Raw genomic sequence first — 16,853 nt, 5'->3', positions numbered from 1 at the left:
GATTAAGGGCTGCTTTTGACAGCTTTGTTATTGCATATTCAAAAACAGTATTTTTTTTCTTTTTTTTAAAAACAACTTTCAGTCAACTAAGGTTGAGTGCCAAGAGCCTTATTCACAGTTCTTAGTAATTTTCACATGACAGATTTTGGAAGATTTGTCCAAAATCTGATCCAGCCAATACAGATTCAGTCAGGGTCAACCTGTGTTAAAATCCTCCATTTCTTTTTCTTCCTACCCCTGCTAGGTGTTCTTCACACGCAATGGAAAGATTATTGGCAAGAAAGATGCAGTGGTGCCATCGGGGGGCTTTTATCCCACCATTGGGATGCTGAGCAGTGGGGAGAAGGTCAAGGTGGATCTGCACCCACTCAGCGGCTAAAGATCAAGGGCTGGAGAGAACGGCTCTTCTGCCACTCGGCCGGCTGCCAGATTGCTCAGGCTGTTCTTCATTGCGACTTCAGCCATTGCCTCTAAGGGTAACCTTTTGGATGTGGGGCCATGTAGAGATATTTGTCTATCTAATGCCACCTGAGCCGCCTTTCTTGTCTCTTTCCTGTCTGCTTGATTGCAACTGTTTAATACTGGAAAAACCTTGAGGCTCTTATTTCCAAGCGGGTCAGGGATTAGTTCCTGGAACAGAGTCCCTTTCTCTTTCTGCTCTAATGTTCCATTAACTACTGTTTCTGAGGGCAGGACAGCTCTTGAGTTTACATGGTTGAAAAAGAGACCGGGATATGGCCTAGCTTTGTTCAGCTCTGTGGGTGTCCACGATCCTCTTCCTAAGGGGATAGTTGAGTTGCAGATGGAACAGATCAGCTCCTCTTTCCTATTGATATGAACCATTTGCATTATTCTATCTAGTACACCGGACACTGATGCTCCTTCTCCAGCTGCAGGCCAGCCCCACAAAGTCTTATCTGTAATCTGTTTTTCTCCTGAGCCCATCCAGTGCAGAAAGTTCCTGTGTCATTTTTTAAAAAATATATGGGCTCCTTAGGTTAACCTAAGCTGGCTTTTAGAAACTCCCAGGATCCAACTTTCTTTTTTTCGAGGAGATTTGGGAGGATGATGGAAAGCCAGGGGAGAATCTTTCTTGGACTATACTTCCTTACTGATGTTTGAGGAGCCCAGGACCCAGCACTTCTGCGCCTTTTTGCAAATCAAAGTTTACAGATGAAGTCTAACTAGAGTCTTGATGAATTCTCTGCTGTCCTACTCAGCTGATCTCGGGGCTGGGGGGGAGTGTCATTAGCAAAATTGGAGGCAGATGGTTTTCTGCCATCTCCTGCTTATCCTGAGCTGCTGAGAGTTCCCTAGTATTTGTTTTATATGTTGGGCCAGGCTGGCGTCGAAAGGGTAGTGTTTGATCTGGGTGCAATGCTGCTGTATATCTCTGTATCGATGGAGAAGAGGATGGAATGTGAATTCTGTACTGTAACTTGATTGTAAAGTGTTTATTCTTCACCCTTCATTTTTCTCTGCTGAAGTTAACAAGGGCTAGTCCTTAGGTATGTAGGCCTGCCCTTCCTTTCAGCAACTCCCTTGTTCTCTGCATTGTATTTGCCCTGTCATAGCCCTACCCCATTGGAGAATTAACGAAGGCTTATGGGAAGGGTGAAAACCTGTCTGGATGCTATGTACGTGGATGTGATCAAACAATGACAGGAGAAGCCAAAGAGTAGCAGCTGCTTTGAGCCACGGGACAAAGGGCACGTTTCTGTCCTACCTTCTTTTAACTTCTCTGCCCTGTATTTTCATGGGCAGTCTTGCTGCTAAAATGATAATCTTCTGGGAATTGGGGATTGAAGAGGATGGTCCTGGAAAATCTTTGTGTCGGCTCCCTCTGGTGGTGAGAATGACCTGACTTCATTGTGACAGTCCTGCTTTGTATGTTGGGAGAGGGGGAGCAGCGTTCATTCGGTCTCTTCCTTCTGTGTTCGTGTCTTACCAGCAACCCTCCCTGCCTCTTGCAATTATGAGAAGATTGTAATCCGTGCTGCTGATGGCGGCTTCCTCCCCACCTGCTGCCGAAGCGATCTGGCACCTGGTTGCAGAACGCAAGGATGCAGGGCTGCCGGTGTGCAGGGGGACACCACAAGCTTGTAAATGTGCTGCTGACTTAATTGCTACACCAAGCCTTGGAGAGTGCAGATGCTGCCCTCTCTGTCCTGTTGTGTAGTTCGTTCTTCAACTCTGCAGGCCTGGCTTGAACAGAGTTCTCCTCCCTTAGCTCCGGGTGCCTCTGCTGCATTTTTGTAGCCAGAATCTTTATACACTCAATAAAGTTGGCATTTCCACCTGGAAAGGCTGCTGGCTTCATGAACAGTTTTTTTTACTGCTTTCTCTTTCTTATCAAAGTTTCTTTAAAGGTGTATTTCTTAATTTAAAAGAATTTTCTATCTAAGAAATGTTTAAACATTGTACTAGCCACAAAAGAATACTTAAAATGAAATTGTTTCAGTACTTTACCCTCTAATGCAGTATGTTTTTTAGGCAACAGGGAAAAATACTTTCCTGGTCATTACCATTTTACTAAGGTGGTTAATGGTACTGACCAGAAAGCTTTTAAAAAACTAGTGCTATACTATCACAAAACTGCTTCAAAGTAGAACTTTAGCATTAGAGAAGGGTAGTGTTATAACACTATAGTCTGATTAAAAATAAAATATGCTGTTCAGCAAGACTGCTCAAATGGCAGGGATCAGAAGCTCACAGCAATGCCACAGTGATAAAATATAATGATACAATACCTTTAAGTGGTATTAGCCTTTCTGATGCAGATGATGTAGGAAAATATATTTTAAAATTCATTCCTATGGGAATACATTGATATATGTGATTCATTCATATATAAATGCATTATAGAATTAATAGCAGTAGCATGTAAATATGTGTACAGGTAGTCCCCAGTTTAAGTTCCATTCCCAGGGTCTGTCCTTAAGTTGTATTATGTATGTAAGCCAGAACAGTATTGTTGTATAATACTGTATAAGTAGTATTGTGTAATTAACTCAAACCTTTGTGTATTTAACTCGAATTCTGCTACAATAGGCTCCGTTCTTAACTATGGGTTGGCCTTAAACTGGCCGTTCTTAACCCGGGGACTACCTGTATTTAAATGGTACTTTTTGGATGAACTTTTTATCATGAAAAATTATAGCTGGAAAATATGTTATATATAATTACAAAACAAGGAGTAGCATTGAGGGTTTCTACCACTGGGGGGACATTTTTCTGCCCTTTTAAAGAAATTTAAACCACGGAAGCAGCTCTAGGAAAATTCCCTATAGGTAACATGAGTATATAGGCCATTGTGATGCCACAATCATGTCTCCTCTAAAGCAAGCAGAAATGGTTTTCCTGCCTCAGATGACTAGAATTTAGATTAAAATGCCTGCAGGCATTTTAGCAGTACAGTCCTCTCTGTTGCCTACCCATCTCTTTTTTTCCTACCATATCACACAAGGACCTCTTCCAAAAACCAAAGCAGGACACTCCCATTTCTTTTCCTTGTATGTTAATTTTGAATAAACAGGAAATAGATTATCATTTGTACACAAGATAAAAATACAGATATAAAAAATAACAAATAGTGCTGCTGCTTTCTCTCCCCTGCCCTCCCTCCCCCTTCACACATATATATACATATATATTATCACAACATCTCTCGTTAACATTCAGATATAAATTCTTTAGTAGACAAAATAGAACTCTGTACTAAACCCAACCCTCCCCTTCTCCCCCTTTCAAAAACCAGAAGGCAGATTCGGGGAACAGCAGAACCGTTTTCACTAGCTGCTTTGATCTGTCCTCTGCTGCCACTGGCCCATCTTGAATGCACCGGTGGGGGGAATCTCTTGCTTCATCATCAGAGGTGCCTGAGCAATCCAAAGACATGGACGTCCACCAAACACAGCTGCTGTGCTCTCTTGGTACTTGCGCTGGCATGCCTTAACCAACGGAAGGTTTGTTCAACCGATTGCACCTAAGCGCACGAGGGATTAATATTTATATTATGCTAACAGTTATTAGGAATACAATTCTCAATTGGCTGGTTTTTTTAAGCAACCTTCTAGTTGCTTGACTGGTGGGGAAGAAAAACTGTAAATATGCAGGGCTGTGCTTCTGGAATGAAAAACTCAAACCAGAAAGTTACGTGTGAAATACGACTGCTGTTATATCAAGGATTTTTTAGCACTTCATGTCCTCCTGTGCCTTAATCCTGTGACAGGTCAGATATTCTGCTGTATGCTATCCAGATGCAAAGATAGACTCTTAAATAGTTGTATAGGAAAGAGAATTCTGAGAGTCTGAGGAAGAGTCATTAAAATGGATTTTGAGCTATAAAATTGCCAAAATTAATGTTGATCACCTGTCCATGCTCTTATTATACTTTGTGAATTTTTAAACTAGGCATATGTCTGCATCAGGCACACCAAAAGCAAAGAATATTGTTCAATGGCCAACTAATTGATCTTTGAGAAATGAGCTGCATGTGATATATATAATGTTCCCCAACCAGATGTTTGGATTACAGCTCCCTGCTTGGAACTAGGAGTCAAACTCAACAAGATGTCCAGATAATTTCCTATGAAATCCAAATATTTTTAACTGTTGAGAACCAACGAATCCTTCTTGGACCTATTAAGTTCTAAATTCCTGTTGCTTTCTGCTTTGAATAGAAATGGGACCAATGCATCTTGTTCACCCAATTTCTTTAATCCGACGTAATGGCCTCTAACCTTAGCAGTATCTAATCAACTCTGCCCAACACTTACCCTTCATCACATACAGTTGCCTAATGTTGCACATGTTTCTCCATTATAGAACTTGGTGGCCAAGGAATTTAAGACCTATTGTCAGTTGGGATATTTTACATCAACAATGTATGTATTATGTGTCTGTTCCAGCTTCTCATCTCCATAGCACAGTAGAATGTACTGTGTCTCGCACAGTTGGGAGTATTTTTGCATATGAAGCTTGAAGTGTTTTTTGTTTCAATCAATTTTGCAATTTCAGTATAAAGCCTACATTGGCCAGAATGCTCATATGCATTACAGATAAGGGTTAAAAGAAGATGCAATCTTTAGTGAGTTTCTTGGGCTACTTGTGAATTTTTGCATTCACCCTACTTGGACACCACTTCCATGATATTGAAGAATTCATGATTTAGCTGTTGGTTTCTCCTTCCATTGTTAACCTCAATTCAAGATGAAAAATCAAGCACTGGAGAGAGTTCAGGAGTTATTACACTACAGTAGCAGCTTGCACTAATTGTATCCCAGATCAGAGGTTCACATAGAGCAGCACTGAACAGCAGCACAGTTGCTTACCCAAACATGTTGTGTCTTGAAGGGTACAGGAAACTGAAAAAAATAATAGTAGCTTAACTCCAGGCTTCAGAGACAACAACATTGGATTAGAGGGGTTTTCAGGCCCAATAAATCAGTAGGGCTAGCAACCAATTAAGAAAAAACTGGAGGGAAGTTTTTCTATTTTTTAAAAAGACCATGCATTTAAGAATCCAAAATACCAACTGTACAGCTAGAACCTGAGTTTGTAAAATTCCAAGGATAATTCATTGCTTCTTATTGAGCTGGGCACCACTTTGTCTCAACGAAAAAAAACAAGTTTAGGATTTGATATGCCTTACTAATAAAGATTGCCACGCTGAATCTGCATGTTTGGAGAGACAGACAAGATTGGACCTCCTGTGTACTGTTTATCCATTACAAAGTGGCATGCTTGTCCAGATCAATGCTATCTCCAGAAAGGAAAGGCTACCAGATGGTCTTTCCAGGGTGATGTAAACACATACAGACTCTAGTTGTTTTGCAGCAGAGAAAAAAACTATGCTTGCCACCAGAAGTGTGGTGGTTCTTAAATGTGCCCCAAAGTAATTTAGTGTGACCTTTGGCCTGGATAGAGTAATCTCTCTTTCTTCTTCTACAACTGTACAAAATGCTTCCCCATCCTGGATACTTTAGAATGCATTTAACTATAGTCAAGTCACAATACCTTGATCTATGCTTATGGAAGAATTAGCACACTATCCTAAGTTGTGCAGTTTTCACCAAAGTTTTTGTTCCTGGGTGTTTCCTGTGCTAGCGAGCAATGTTAAAAGAGAAATGTGCACTCTCTGTTGGGATCAAGTGGGCCCTTTCCCCACTATACCTGGTCAGTGGGTTGTAGGAAGAAGGGAATGGACTAAAGTGGAGAGAGTAGAAAACTCCTATGAATAACTCTATGCAGAGCTGGCCATCCTGTTCCCATGTTGCAGAGGATTCCACAAAACCTCATAGGCATCCAGAGAGGCAGTCAAGCTGGGGAGGAAGGAATGCCATGTGAGAAGCTTCATCTGCGGTGAGTACCCAGCATAACCTTGGTGATGAAATTGACGATGGCTGATGCTGGTTGCTCAGGATCTAACTCGGCAAAAAGATGGCAGACATTCTCACATGGGTTGCCCTGTTTCTTGGCCACAAAGCCGAAGATCCTGCAAAAGACAGTTGGCACACATCAGCAATAGTTGTGGCTTCTGCTGGCCTTGATTTCCACCCTATGCTAGTCAAGGATCGAGACCACAATTCTGTTTCTCCATTGCTTATAGTAGGGGAGGGGGTACGAGGGTGGGGGGAGGTATCAGACCAGTGTCAGCAGCATTATAACAACACCAGCCCTGTCCTTTTTCTATGTGTATCCTGATATCACATGCAGTTTCAAAAGGCCATAACACTGCCTTCATCATTTTGACAAAAGAAATGAGTTCCTGTGGACATTGCTGCTTATAGAAGTGTTGCTGCTCAGCCATGACAGGATCACGTTAGTTCTGTTTACACCATGTACTAAGCCATAGTTTTAACTCAAGGGAAGAAGAAGAGGAAATACCTAAAATATCACAAAGAAGGAACATTTTATCACATGTAGTGATTATGTAAAAAACCTCAAAAATACTGGAAAGTAACAATCAAAATATTCAGAAAATCCTAAACATAAAATTTGAACTGAAATCACAAATGTATTTATGTGGTATCATCCCAGGAAACAAATGAAAAACATCACAATTTATGAACAGCCACAAGAACAAATTTGGCGCATTGGGAAAAAAGGAACCTTGCCGATGATACCAGGCTGGGAGACCAAAATGGGAGGATATGCAGCCATGGGAAAATTGTCAGTATATGTCCATAATAGCAGTCTAATGCAATTTAAGCAAGAATGGCTCCCTTATACCACACATTACATAGCAGGGCAAATTTAGATATTTGGAATATGGTTTCTAGGAAAAAAAGTTATGAGGCCAATCAAACACAAGAGACGAAAAGACATAAATAGATACCAGCAATAATCATCAGTGTTCAATGTGAAATATAAATATTTAGGTTTTGGTCAGCAGTTGAGGAAGCAAATGGAAGGGAAGGAGAGAACGTGTCACTAGAAAGTTTTCCCATAATGATTTTTTTTCATCCTCAGTAGTTGTTTCTCTTTTCTTCATTCTATTGCCACTATCTAAATGTAGACTTTTCCCCCTTGTATTTCACTAACAATAAAAATACATTTTAAAAAAGGAAATATAAAATATCCTTGCTTAAGCTCTGACAAACAATCTGTTGCTTTGGGGCAAGCAGGACCGAAGCTGTACAAGGGAGTCAAAACATTGATCCTATGCTTTTCTTTAACAGAAACTAGAGAAGCTAGAAATTTTAGAAAGAAAGAGGTTATACTAACAATTTTGCTAGTGATAATGGGCCGCTCAGAGATCCAAGAATGAATTAAAATGAAGACTGATGAACATCTGCTAAGAAGAAGGGTTGTTCGTTTCAAATGTATGGTTCTGTTTATTTGTCCATATGGAAAAGGAATGAATGAAAAAAACAAGAATGAAGTATTTTAAGTTGAAATAAAAGGGTGATGAGAGGTTCTGAGTGTGGCATAGATTTAGATCGAGGGAGAAATAGAAGAAAAGGAAAATAGGGAACCAAAGAGAATGAAAATAGGAAGAGAGGGTATGTGCCTTGTATGAAAAAAAAATATTACAAGATAAATGATCTCCCAACAGAACAGAAAGTCAGCAAAAGGAAAGATTATATAGAAGCTGCTTGTAAAAATAATTGTGTTACGAAGTGTCACAGAAGTATGTGGACTTAACACTAATGGGAAATATGAAAAAGAATACTTGGTGGGATGTTGAAGTGAAAAAGCTATGGATAAGGAAAAATGCATATAAAAGAATGTAGGAGAAAGTGAAGGAAAAAGATACTGTATAATGCATATGTAGAGAAAAAGTTGCAAAGAATGTAGTAAGAAAGCAAATGATGGTTAAAATTAAAAGAGGCAGAGAAATAGTGAACAATTGTAAGTTATACATAAATGATTAAAACCTTGAGCAAACAGATGAATTTGTGTACTTGGTAGAACATTTATTAAAGATGAGAAAATGGGCAGAGAAATGTTTAGATATGCAAATGCTAGTAGAAAGCTAATAGATGATAGGACTGTAGTAAGAAATTAATTGTTATCAAAAGAAGCAAAAATGGCTGTGTATAACAGTGCACTTTTTGCCCACTTTCAGAAGTTGGTTATGTCAGGAGAAACCAAAATATGTTTCATGCAGTGGGAATGAGGTACTTAACAAGTGTGTGTGGTGAAAAAGAAGAAGAAAGTCATGTGTGTATAGGTTCTGAATGAATGTGGACTGAATACAAAATGGAATGCCTGGTATGAAAAAGTACATTGAGTGGTTGAATCACATAGAATGATTGAGGATCAAATCATAAAATAAATATATGAAAGAAGAGTGAATGGGTTGAGGGGAAGGGAAAGACTGAGAAAATTATGATTGAATGAAGCTGATGAGAACCCCAAGAAGAGAGAAGTGAAAATTTTAAGAATAGAAGGAAATGTGTGCATTGGTGTATGAATGTGGTGAAAGCTAAGATGGTTTGCCAGGGAAAGTATGATGAAGGAGATTGTACAGGTAATCCTCAACTTATGACCATTCGTTTAAGGACCATTCAAAGTTACCACAGCACTGAAAAAAGTGACTTATGACCAGTCCTCGCACTTTGACCATTGCAATATCCCAGTGTCACGTAATCGCCATTTGCAACCTTCCCAGGGGGTTTCCAACAAGCAAAGTCAACAGCAGAAGCTGGATTCGCTTAACAATCACATTATTTGCTTAATGACCATGGCAAAAAAGGTCATAAAATCAGGTGTGATCCACTTAATGACCACATCACTTAGCGACAGAAGTTCTGGTCCCAATTGTGGTTATAAATCGAGGACTATCTGTAATGGTGTTAATATAAACTAGAAGTTAGTTTTCCTTTTTCTCTTATCTCCTATATTTAATTTCTTTTGCTCATTACTTCTCTTTTCTGCACTTTGCATGACACTGCCTACCATGAAAAGGAACAGTGTATGTATATAGGTCTACAAAGTGAGTGGGAGGAGAAATTGATCCTGCTCCTTAGATGATGATGTGGGAAAATTGGAACAGCAGATCTTTTAAGAAGAAATCTCAAATGCTTCCTCTCTTCATGAGGACTGCATATATTGTTAACAAACTAATCTAATTTGTCCATCAACACAATGTTGCCACCTTACAAAAGGAGAGCTTAAATGTTGGTAATAGAAGGACTTGAATGGCACAATGGGGGACCTTTCAGACTAAAATCTGACCCAAACAAAGTCTTCGACATTTAAGAGGTCAACCTATTATACAATCTATCAACATGCTGCTGTATGGGGTGGTATTAAATTAATGCTTTACTTGATCTTGGACATGTTATCACAGCTTTTGTTCTTTCCATTACTTACTTGGCTGTAGTGCCATCTGTGTTGGCCCACCTAGAGTTAAACATAGAGTTAGGTTAAGAAAATGCTCTTCAATCAATTGACCCTGGGGCAAATTCACAAAACACATCCCAGGAGCAGTCCTACTTCACAGAAAGACAGTGTACTTGGCTTAAAAAGGAAGAAAATTGATACTCCTGTAATTAGAGCAACAGAAGTTAAGTCACGAGTGGGAATTCGTAGTCCTCAGAGGTTGATAGATCCCAACATCTTTCAGTCTCAGCCAACATCACCAATAATTAGAGGTGATAAGAAGTGTAGTCCAATATTACTGAGAGAGCTACGTGCTCTCCACTCCTCATTTAAATATCTCTCCAGGTTTAAATATCTCCACTTACTGAAATTTCAAGGAATTGAGAATTGCATAGCAAACTTTAATGTACTTCAAAATTTTAAAAACTCAAGTTGTGTTTGCACAGCGCTCTGGCTATCATTTTGTACCTATCCCTATTGAAAAGGGCAGAGGTATAATATATTACTCTAGAGTTTGTTAATGTCACTGAAGCAGTACAACTAATTATCCTTGTGCTTTTGGCACAGTCACCACAGCAAAGATAGGAAACAGAAGAAATCAAAGCAAGGTTCCTTTTACCAAATAACGCAGAGTACTTTGAAATGAAAGTAAGCTGAAAAGTAGAAGCAACCCTCTAACTGCAGTGAGCTCATAGGAGTTTAGCTGCAAGTCATGTTCGACAACACATCTCTACATATGAAGAAAAAAATGTCACTGATGAGGATCCCACAAGCTTAGCACTTTTTCATCCCAAGGATCCTTGCAATATAAAATCCTGCATGCATTTGAATATATTTGTGTGCATATATACAAGCACCTTATAATGATGGTCATAGTGCAGATAATAAGAGTTGGTTATGAAATGAAATCAGATGAAAACCACCAGACCAACTCATAATTAGAATTTCAAGAAGTCACCAAAATGAAACTATGGGCCCTATTCAGTAGCTGCTTATTACTTATTATTTACCTGGTTTGTAAACACTGTCTTCTAAAGGCCAGGAGCAATCACACAGGCTACTTCACAGTAAACTGTAAAAGCTACTACAGACATCTTGGTCTCATAAATAGAACTAATAAGCAAAGCACTGTTAACCACCACAGCATACAATGGGTGGAAATATAGGGTAGACATTGAACGCAAGCTGCGCTACATTGTCTCAGGCTATTGGCCCAACAAACTCACCATCGTCTGCGGTGACTGCTAGCAATTCTCCAAAGCATCTTCCTTGGGATGCGGAAGATTAAGCCTGGCCCTTTCTGCATATAAGAGATATGCTTGTGCCACTAAGCATCCAGACTGACATGGATTTTCAGGGACAAAAGCAGGGCGCAAGCTATGCAAGAACCAGATGAAGATGGTGGTTACCTGCGGTCCTGAGGATCTGTGCTGCAGAAGGTAACGCTGTTGACTGGATAATGACGCCGGAAAAACAGCCTATGGGAAGAAAGAAAGACTCCTGAACACAGGGAAGACCTCCCCTCAGCTTCTACCTTAATAGAAGCCAGCAGTGGGAAGAGGGAAGAGAAAAAGGGATATCCAGACAATTAAGTAACAAGGCATGTCAGCAGGGAATAAATGCGAGGAGCACAGAGATGACCTTGGAGAATGAATGCAGTGGTTGTTAGCAAAACATGAGCTCAGCCCAGGAAATCAAGGAAGTGTGAGAAAGAATTAAAGTTGCCCACCTTAACTGTCTTTGGTATAAGAGAGAGGGAATGGGAAATGTCAAGCTTTCAAGATTTCAGTATCAAGAAAGTAGAGTTCTAGTCTTTCTTGCATCTGTTTCCTGACCTGGCCTACCTTGAAGGGCTGATACTGAAAGAAGAAAGGGCTTGCAGCTGCAGCAGACATAAAGGAAGGGTACCATGGTGCCCAGGAGCAGAGGCTGGCAGACTTACTTCCTCTGGTTGTCTGTGAGTGTGATGCCCTGGGCTGACACCTTGAAATGAACAACACTGGCAGAAGCATGGGGATTAGCAGCCAGGGTACTGGTGGTTGCCTTCGCCACGGCCTGTGGCCCTGTCAGGGACTCTGTTTCCACAGAGCTCAGGTAAAGCACGCTGCAGGCTGCAGTTTGGGAACGGAGGGGGGAAAAGAGTACCACATCAACAAAAGCAAGGGGGCCACCAGAATGATTCACTGACATGACCCCACCCCAGGGATCTTCAGTTTGCCCATGCTCCTAAAATGATGTTCACATGAGACCTTTAATGCACAATGACCCTGACTATTCCCAGCGTTGTATGGATGAGTCAGAAGACGTCATCTTTCATTCGCAGCCCTGCCATATCTTCCCACCTTCCATACTAGGAAAGCTCTGTTAGGAAGGGACATACTCAATGGCCATGTTTTCCTTTTTATTGGAAGCATCCTGTGGAGGTCCCTTATTTAATTCCTGAAACTTAACCCTGCATCAGATGTTTGACCGGGGGGGGGGGGAGAGTCATCTGGGGAGGGGTGGACCTTCTCTCTCAGCCATCATTTCTCTCTACCAAGTTGCATCCTACTTTGTGTTTGTAGCTCTTTCACAACACTAAGGGCTCCCCACACCCAGTAGTGGCTGCCAATTGTCCTATTACAGCCATAAGGTTTGCCATCTATTGGCATCAGAGATATTCTGGCATATCTTCCCATCTTTAACATATGCCCCAGCTGCGATTATCCTGGAAATGCCAATGTAGAGATGAGGAAGATTTCCAGCCACCAGGAGACTACATTTTATTTACCAGTGAGGGTTGCTCTTTGCCCTTGTGACTAGCACAAGCAAGATAATTGGAAAATGAATTTGCACAATCCATTTACATTACAGAATGTGGCTTTTCTTGAATTTGGCTTAGTCTTGGTTAAGAGTTTACATCCCAGAATCTAATAAATAAATGAAGTAAATTAATACTACTCTGTTTCCCTAATATTGTCTGAATAAATAAGACTTGCTTCCTGCTATTCATATTTTTAATGCTGCTGTCTCTCTTGAGGGTTCGCACACCCACTTACCCTTTGCCCCTTTTTCCCCCCAGTGCTTACCTGCTCCCTGCTTCAACAAATCAGCAGCAGTGCTCATATTGGTGGGAATAGCCAGCTCTGGTCTTTCCTCGGTGAGATCTGAAAAGCAAAAGTCAGATAATGTAGAGCAGTAATAGGTATCTTCTGCACCAATGTTTTTCAACCATGGCTGGCTGGGGAATTCTGGGAGTTGAAGTCCACACATCTTAAAGTTGCCAAGGTTGAAAAAGATGATCTATACACTACCTTCCAGCTGTTGGGATTACCATTTGCTGGGCTAGGATCTGGACACGCATCTGGGAAAAACCAGGTCCCTCTGCTCACTTGACTTCTTCTGGATAAGGTTTTCATGATAAAGTTGCTCTGATTTATAGCTCCACTCAGAGACAAGCAACCTGTAGCTCCTCAGACTTTCCTAAATGGCAACTCTGAGCAGCTCTCATCCTTGACCATATAGGCTGGAACTAGCGGCATTTGTTCTCCTCCCACATCAGCCTATCAACTTAGCCTATACGTCACTACACAACATTATCATGGAGAGCAAGAAGTGAAAGAACTACACTGGCTCAGGAAGTTGACCCTTGTGTCATGCCTCACTCATTCTTGTTTACTATTAGAACAGGGAGTCCTCAATCTTTGGGGGCTATGGACACATTTGGAATTAGAAAACATGCAGTGGGCTATCCTGCAAGATGACTGTGGAGAAGACTTGCTTATTCACAAAATGGTCACTGTAGGGAAACAATCAATTACAAAGCATCAATTTTCCTGAAAGTTATTTGCCACTTCACCCCAGGCATCCACCCCACAGTACTCCTTACAACCCCTGTTTAGATTTGTCCTTTTTCTGTGTAAATGGGGACACTTGTAAACATTGCACAAGGCGGCAGCCATCCATCATTTTATTTTCTAAGAAAACTTATGGAGCCTATTAAGAGCTCAGAGGCATTCTTGGAAATAAAGATGTTGGTGGCTGGCATTTTCCTTTGCAACATGCCAGATTCCCATTTTTAAAATTAAAGTCTCTTGGTTTAATGTACAGTACAAGGCAGATGGAGCAAGGAACCTGGACGGCATCAAGGAGGGAGGCTGCAGGCCCATGGATGTCCCAGTGCCACCTTGGGGACCACTGTGTTAGATGCCCAAGACATGTAATTTCTTAGCCTCTGTCTCCATTCATTTCATCTACCTCCATCACTTTCCAGTCTCCGGGCTCTGAGCAACTTCCCACTCGCCTACCTTTGCTTGGGATGCGGAGTTGGCAAGGCAACGAGAGGGGGGTGATGGAATGCTGGGAGACCAGCGCTGGCAGGCTGCCTGCAAAAGGAGCGAAAAATCTCATGTTGAGTCAAGGGTTTGCCTCCCATACTATCTTCCTCAACACAGCACCCCCAACCCTGACCAGTTATAATTTGTTTAGGAGCCTCCCCAAAGTGTCACTCATTTGCTCAAAAGGCGCTTACATGGTGGGAGCTATGCTATTTTTAATCAAGGGCTAGGCTTGATTATAATTGGGTTATATAATTGGGTGGGGCTGATGCCAGTTGTGGGTGGCATTAAACCAAAAGTGGGTGAAACAACCAATTATTTCTCTGACATCCCCTATTTCCCTCCCCACCCTTCCCTCCCTTTCCAAGCCAGGAGGTTGCCAGGGCAAACACAGACACAGATTGCTCATACCGTGAGTCTGAAGTGATCGTTTTTCAGAATAGGGTGAGGGCTGGACGTTAGTCTAATCCTGCGCTTTGTGCACCCGCCTACTGGAATCTTTTCCCTTCAAGGCCCAGTGTTACTTACCGAAATGGGGCTCATTGTTACAACCCTTGATCTTCACCCCTTTGGGTCCTGTCTCGATCAAGAAGTGACGCACCAGCTGCTCCGCAGGGTCTCCTGAGACAGGAAAGGGCATCAATTAGTGATGGCGGTTCTCTTTCCCCAGATTTTTGTTTCCTATCTAGCCTGCTTCCAGAGAAGAGGCTGAAACGAAGTTCATCCTGATGCTAGCAGGACCTGTCACAGCTTTGTGGAGAGGATAAATGGATAAGGAACAGCACATGGGAGTTTGGGACCAAGATAGCATTTACTCTTAGAGTTGTCAAAGGCATTTCTCAATGCTACATGTAGCCGACAATAAGGCGCAACTAAAAGGGGTGATAAGTTTGTGAAGGGTGGTAGTCATATTGTTCTAAGTCATTGGAAGGTAATAATATTGTTCTAAGTCATAGTTTAGCTTCAGAAGCTGCTGAACCACAACTCCAGGCAACACCAGCTAGGCAGGCCTACAGTGAGAGGTATCAGAAGGTGTCGTTCCCCCAAAATCTGGAGGGCCACAGATTGCTTAGCTCTAAGCAATTTGGGTCTTCCATATTTGGAAGGCTGAGCTTGGTGATGGGGAGGGGGGGCTGGAGAGTGTTGGTTTGAGGGTTTTTTTTTTTAACCTTTGGTGGAATGGTTGATGCTGCTGGGTGGAGGCGTTGCCACCTTCAGAGCCAGGCCATAGGCCCCCTGGAAGGAGTTACTGTCCCGAATGAGGAAAGTGCCAGGTTCCTTGTCCTTCAGGAGAGCAATGGCTGTTCAGAAAGAGGAAAAGAAAAAAGACGTCAGTGATTAGCACACAGAAATCCACAACTCTTCCAGAGCCGGATGAACAACTATATTAAACGTCGTAATAACCTTTGGGCTGAGGGCTACATTTGGCCTTTGTGGTGCCAGGAGCCATGCAACAAAAATCTGGCAAGGCCAGGATGAAAACTAAACTGATTCAATTAAAATTATGTAACTGCAGTTAATATGATTACTCCTCGTATTTTTAAACCACAGTTCATTTGCTTATGATAACAGAGAATGAGTCAAGTCTACAAGGGTGATAAGAGGTTCTGAACATGCAACAGATAATTTTTTGTGTAGTGTCAAGAGTGAATGTTGGGGGGGGAAATGGGCATGGAAGAAAAGAAAAGAAGTAAAAGAAGCTAGAGTGAAAGTAGAATGGCTGCAAGAAGAGAAACAATGAGTCCTTTATTTTTTTAAAAAAATAAGTATTAGATGATAGATTAATCTCCCAACAGAATCAATGGAAAGTAGATGTAAATATGGAATCTGCTTGTGAAATCATGTTATGAAGTGCCAGAGGAGTGTCTGGGGTTATGCTAATGGGAACTATGAAAAAGGATGCTCGGCAACATGATGTTAAAGAAGCAGTGGAAAAATGCATGTAAGAGAATGAGGGCTGCAAAAAATGAGATCAAAAGAAAGATAGTGAAATTGGAAAGAGCACTGATGTGGACTGGGATGGCCAGTAGTCTTATCTGGCTTATAAGATGGCCTGATGGAAATGGAAACTTTCATGCTGCTGGTAGGAAAAAGCTTAATGCCTTAGCAGTCTTTTACTGGAACTACAGGAGCATGGAACAGTTGCGCAATGGGAAAAAAACATAAACTGAGAAAGTACTGAACCATATAAACGTGACTGTGCAACAAAAGCTAAAATTTTCAGAGGATAGTATTCTCTTGAATTACACACCCAGTGCACGGAACTTGACAATTGGATAATGTAAATGGATTCTCCATGCCCTTCCTATGGCTAAAAGACTGATATTGCAGCATTGGAAAGAGAAATGTATGGCCCCATTTACTCAGTGGATTGAAGACCTGATTGCACTTGCCACTTATGAGTGGATAGCCTATAAACATAGACTTTGTATGGACATGTATAATGAGATATGGGACTCATTTATACAAAATACAGTAGGTTAGGAAAAACATGATAGTCATATATATCCATTAGAAATATATAGGTACTTGAATAATATTTGCATTAGATAAGTATATATAGAATTGTAACTGTTTACTGTTATGACAATGATATATCATACTATATTTTTTTCTTCATCGTATTTTTTTCACTTTTTTATAAAGCACTTTTTATGTTTTTTTCTTTGACGATATATGTATCTCCATCATTATCATCATTGTGTT

At 41.1% G+C, this 16,853-nt stretch overlaps 2 protein-coding genes across 11 annotated transcripts in view; one reads left to right on the top strand and one right to left on the bottom strand.

Moving 5' to 3' along the window:
* The window catches only part of SPRYD3 (SPRY domain containing 3), a 42,489-nt gene extending 40,013 nt beyond the window's left edge, over positions 1 to 2,476 (top strand). For all 6 annotated transcript variants that reach the window (XM_088137942.1, XM_015888520.3, XM_088137944.1 and 3 more), the window contains one exon: positions 245 to 2,476. In XM_088137942.1, coding sequence (XP_087994068.1) covers positions 245 to 379 — 135 coding nt within the window. In that variant the 3' untranslated portion in view covers positions 380 to 2,476. The remainder of the gene's footprint in view (positions 1 to 244) is intronic.
* A 1,161-nt stretch (positions 2,477 to 3,637) lies between these two features.
* The window catches only part of TNS2 (tensin 2), a 135,728-nt gene continuing 122,512 nt past the window's right edge, over positions 3,638 to 16,853 (bottom strand). For 4 of the 5 annotated variants that reach the window (XM_088137939.1, XM_088137938.1, XM_088137940.1 and 1 more), the window contains 8 exons: positions 15,317 to 15,448; positions 14,676 to 14,768; positions 14,118 to 14,195; positions 12,900 to 12,977; positions 11,774 to 11,942; positions 11,241 to 11,309; positions 9,823 to 9,852; positions 3,639 to 6,496 (listed from right to left, as the gene is read on the bottom strand). In XM_088137939.1, the coding sequence (XP_087994065.1) occupies positions 6,355 to 6,496; positions 9,823 to 9,852; positions 11,241 to 11,309; positions 11,774 to 11,942; positions 12,900 to 12,977; positions 14,118 to 14,195; positions 14,676 to 14,768; positions 15,317 to 15,448 (791 nt within the window). In that variant the 3' untranslated portion in view covers positions 3,639 to 6,354. Of the gene's footprint in view, positions 6,497 to 9,822; positions 9,853 to 11,240; positions 11,310 to 11,773; positions 11,943 to 12,899; positions 12,978 to 14,117; positions 14,196 to 14,675; positions 14,769 to 15,316; positions 15,449 to 16,853 lie in introns of all 5 variants that reach the window. The other variant, XM_088137937.1, reaches the window with a different exon arrangement.

This window comes from Python bivittatus, unplaced genomic scaffold (genome assembly GCF_059951505.1).
Source record: "Python bivittatus isolate LINGU-HERP-01145 unplaced genomic scaffold, Pbiv_v1 ctg000220_np1212, whole genome shotgun sequence".
NCBI classification, from domain to species: domain Eukaryota; kingdom Metazoa; phylum Chordata; class Lepidosauria; order Squamata; family Pythonidae; genus Python; species Python bivittatus.
The sequence above is the reverse complement of the archived record's forward strand: the minus strand, read 5'-3'. Positions and strand labels throughout refer to the sequence as shown.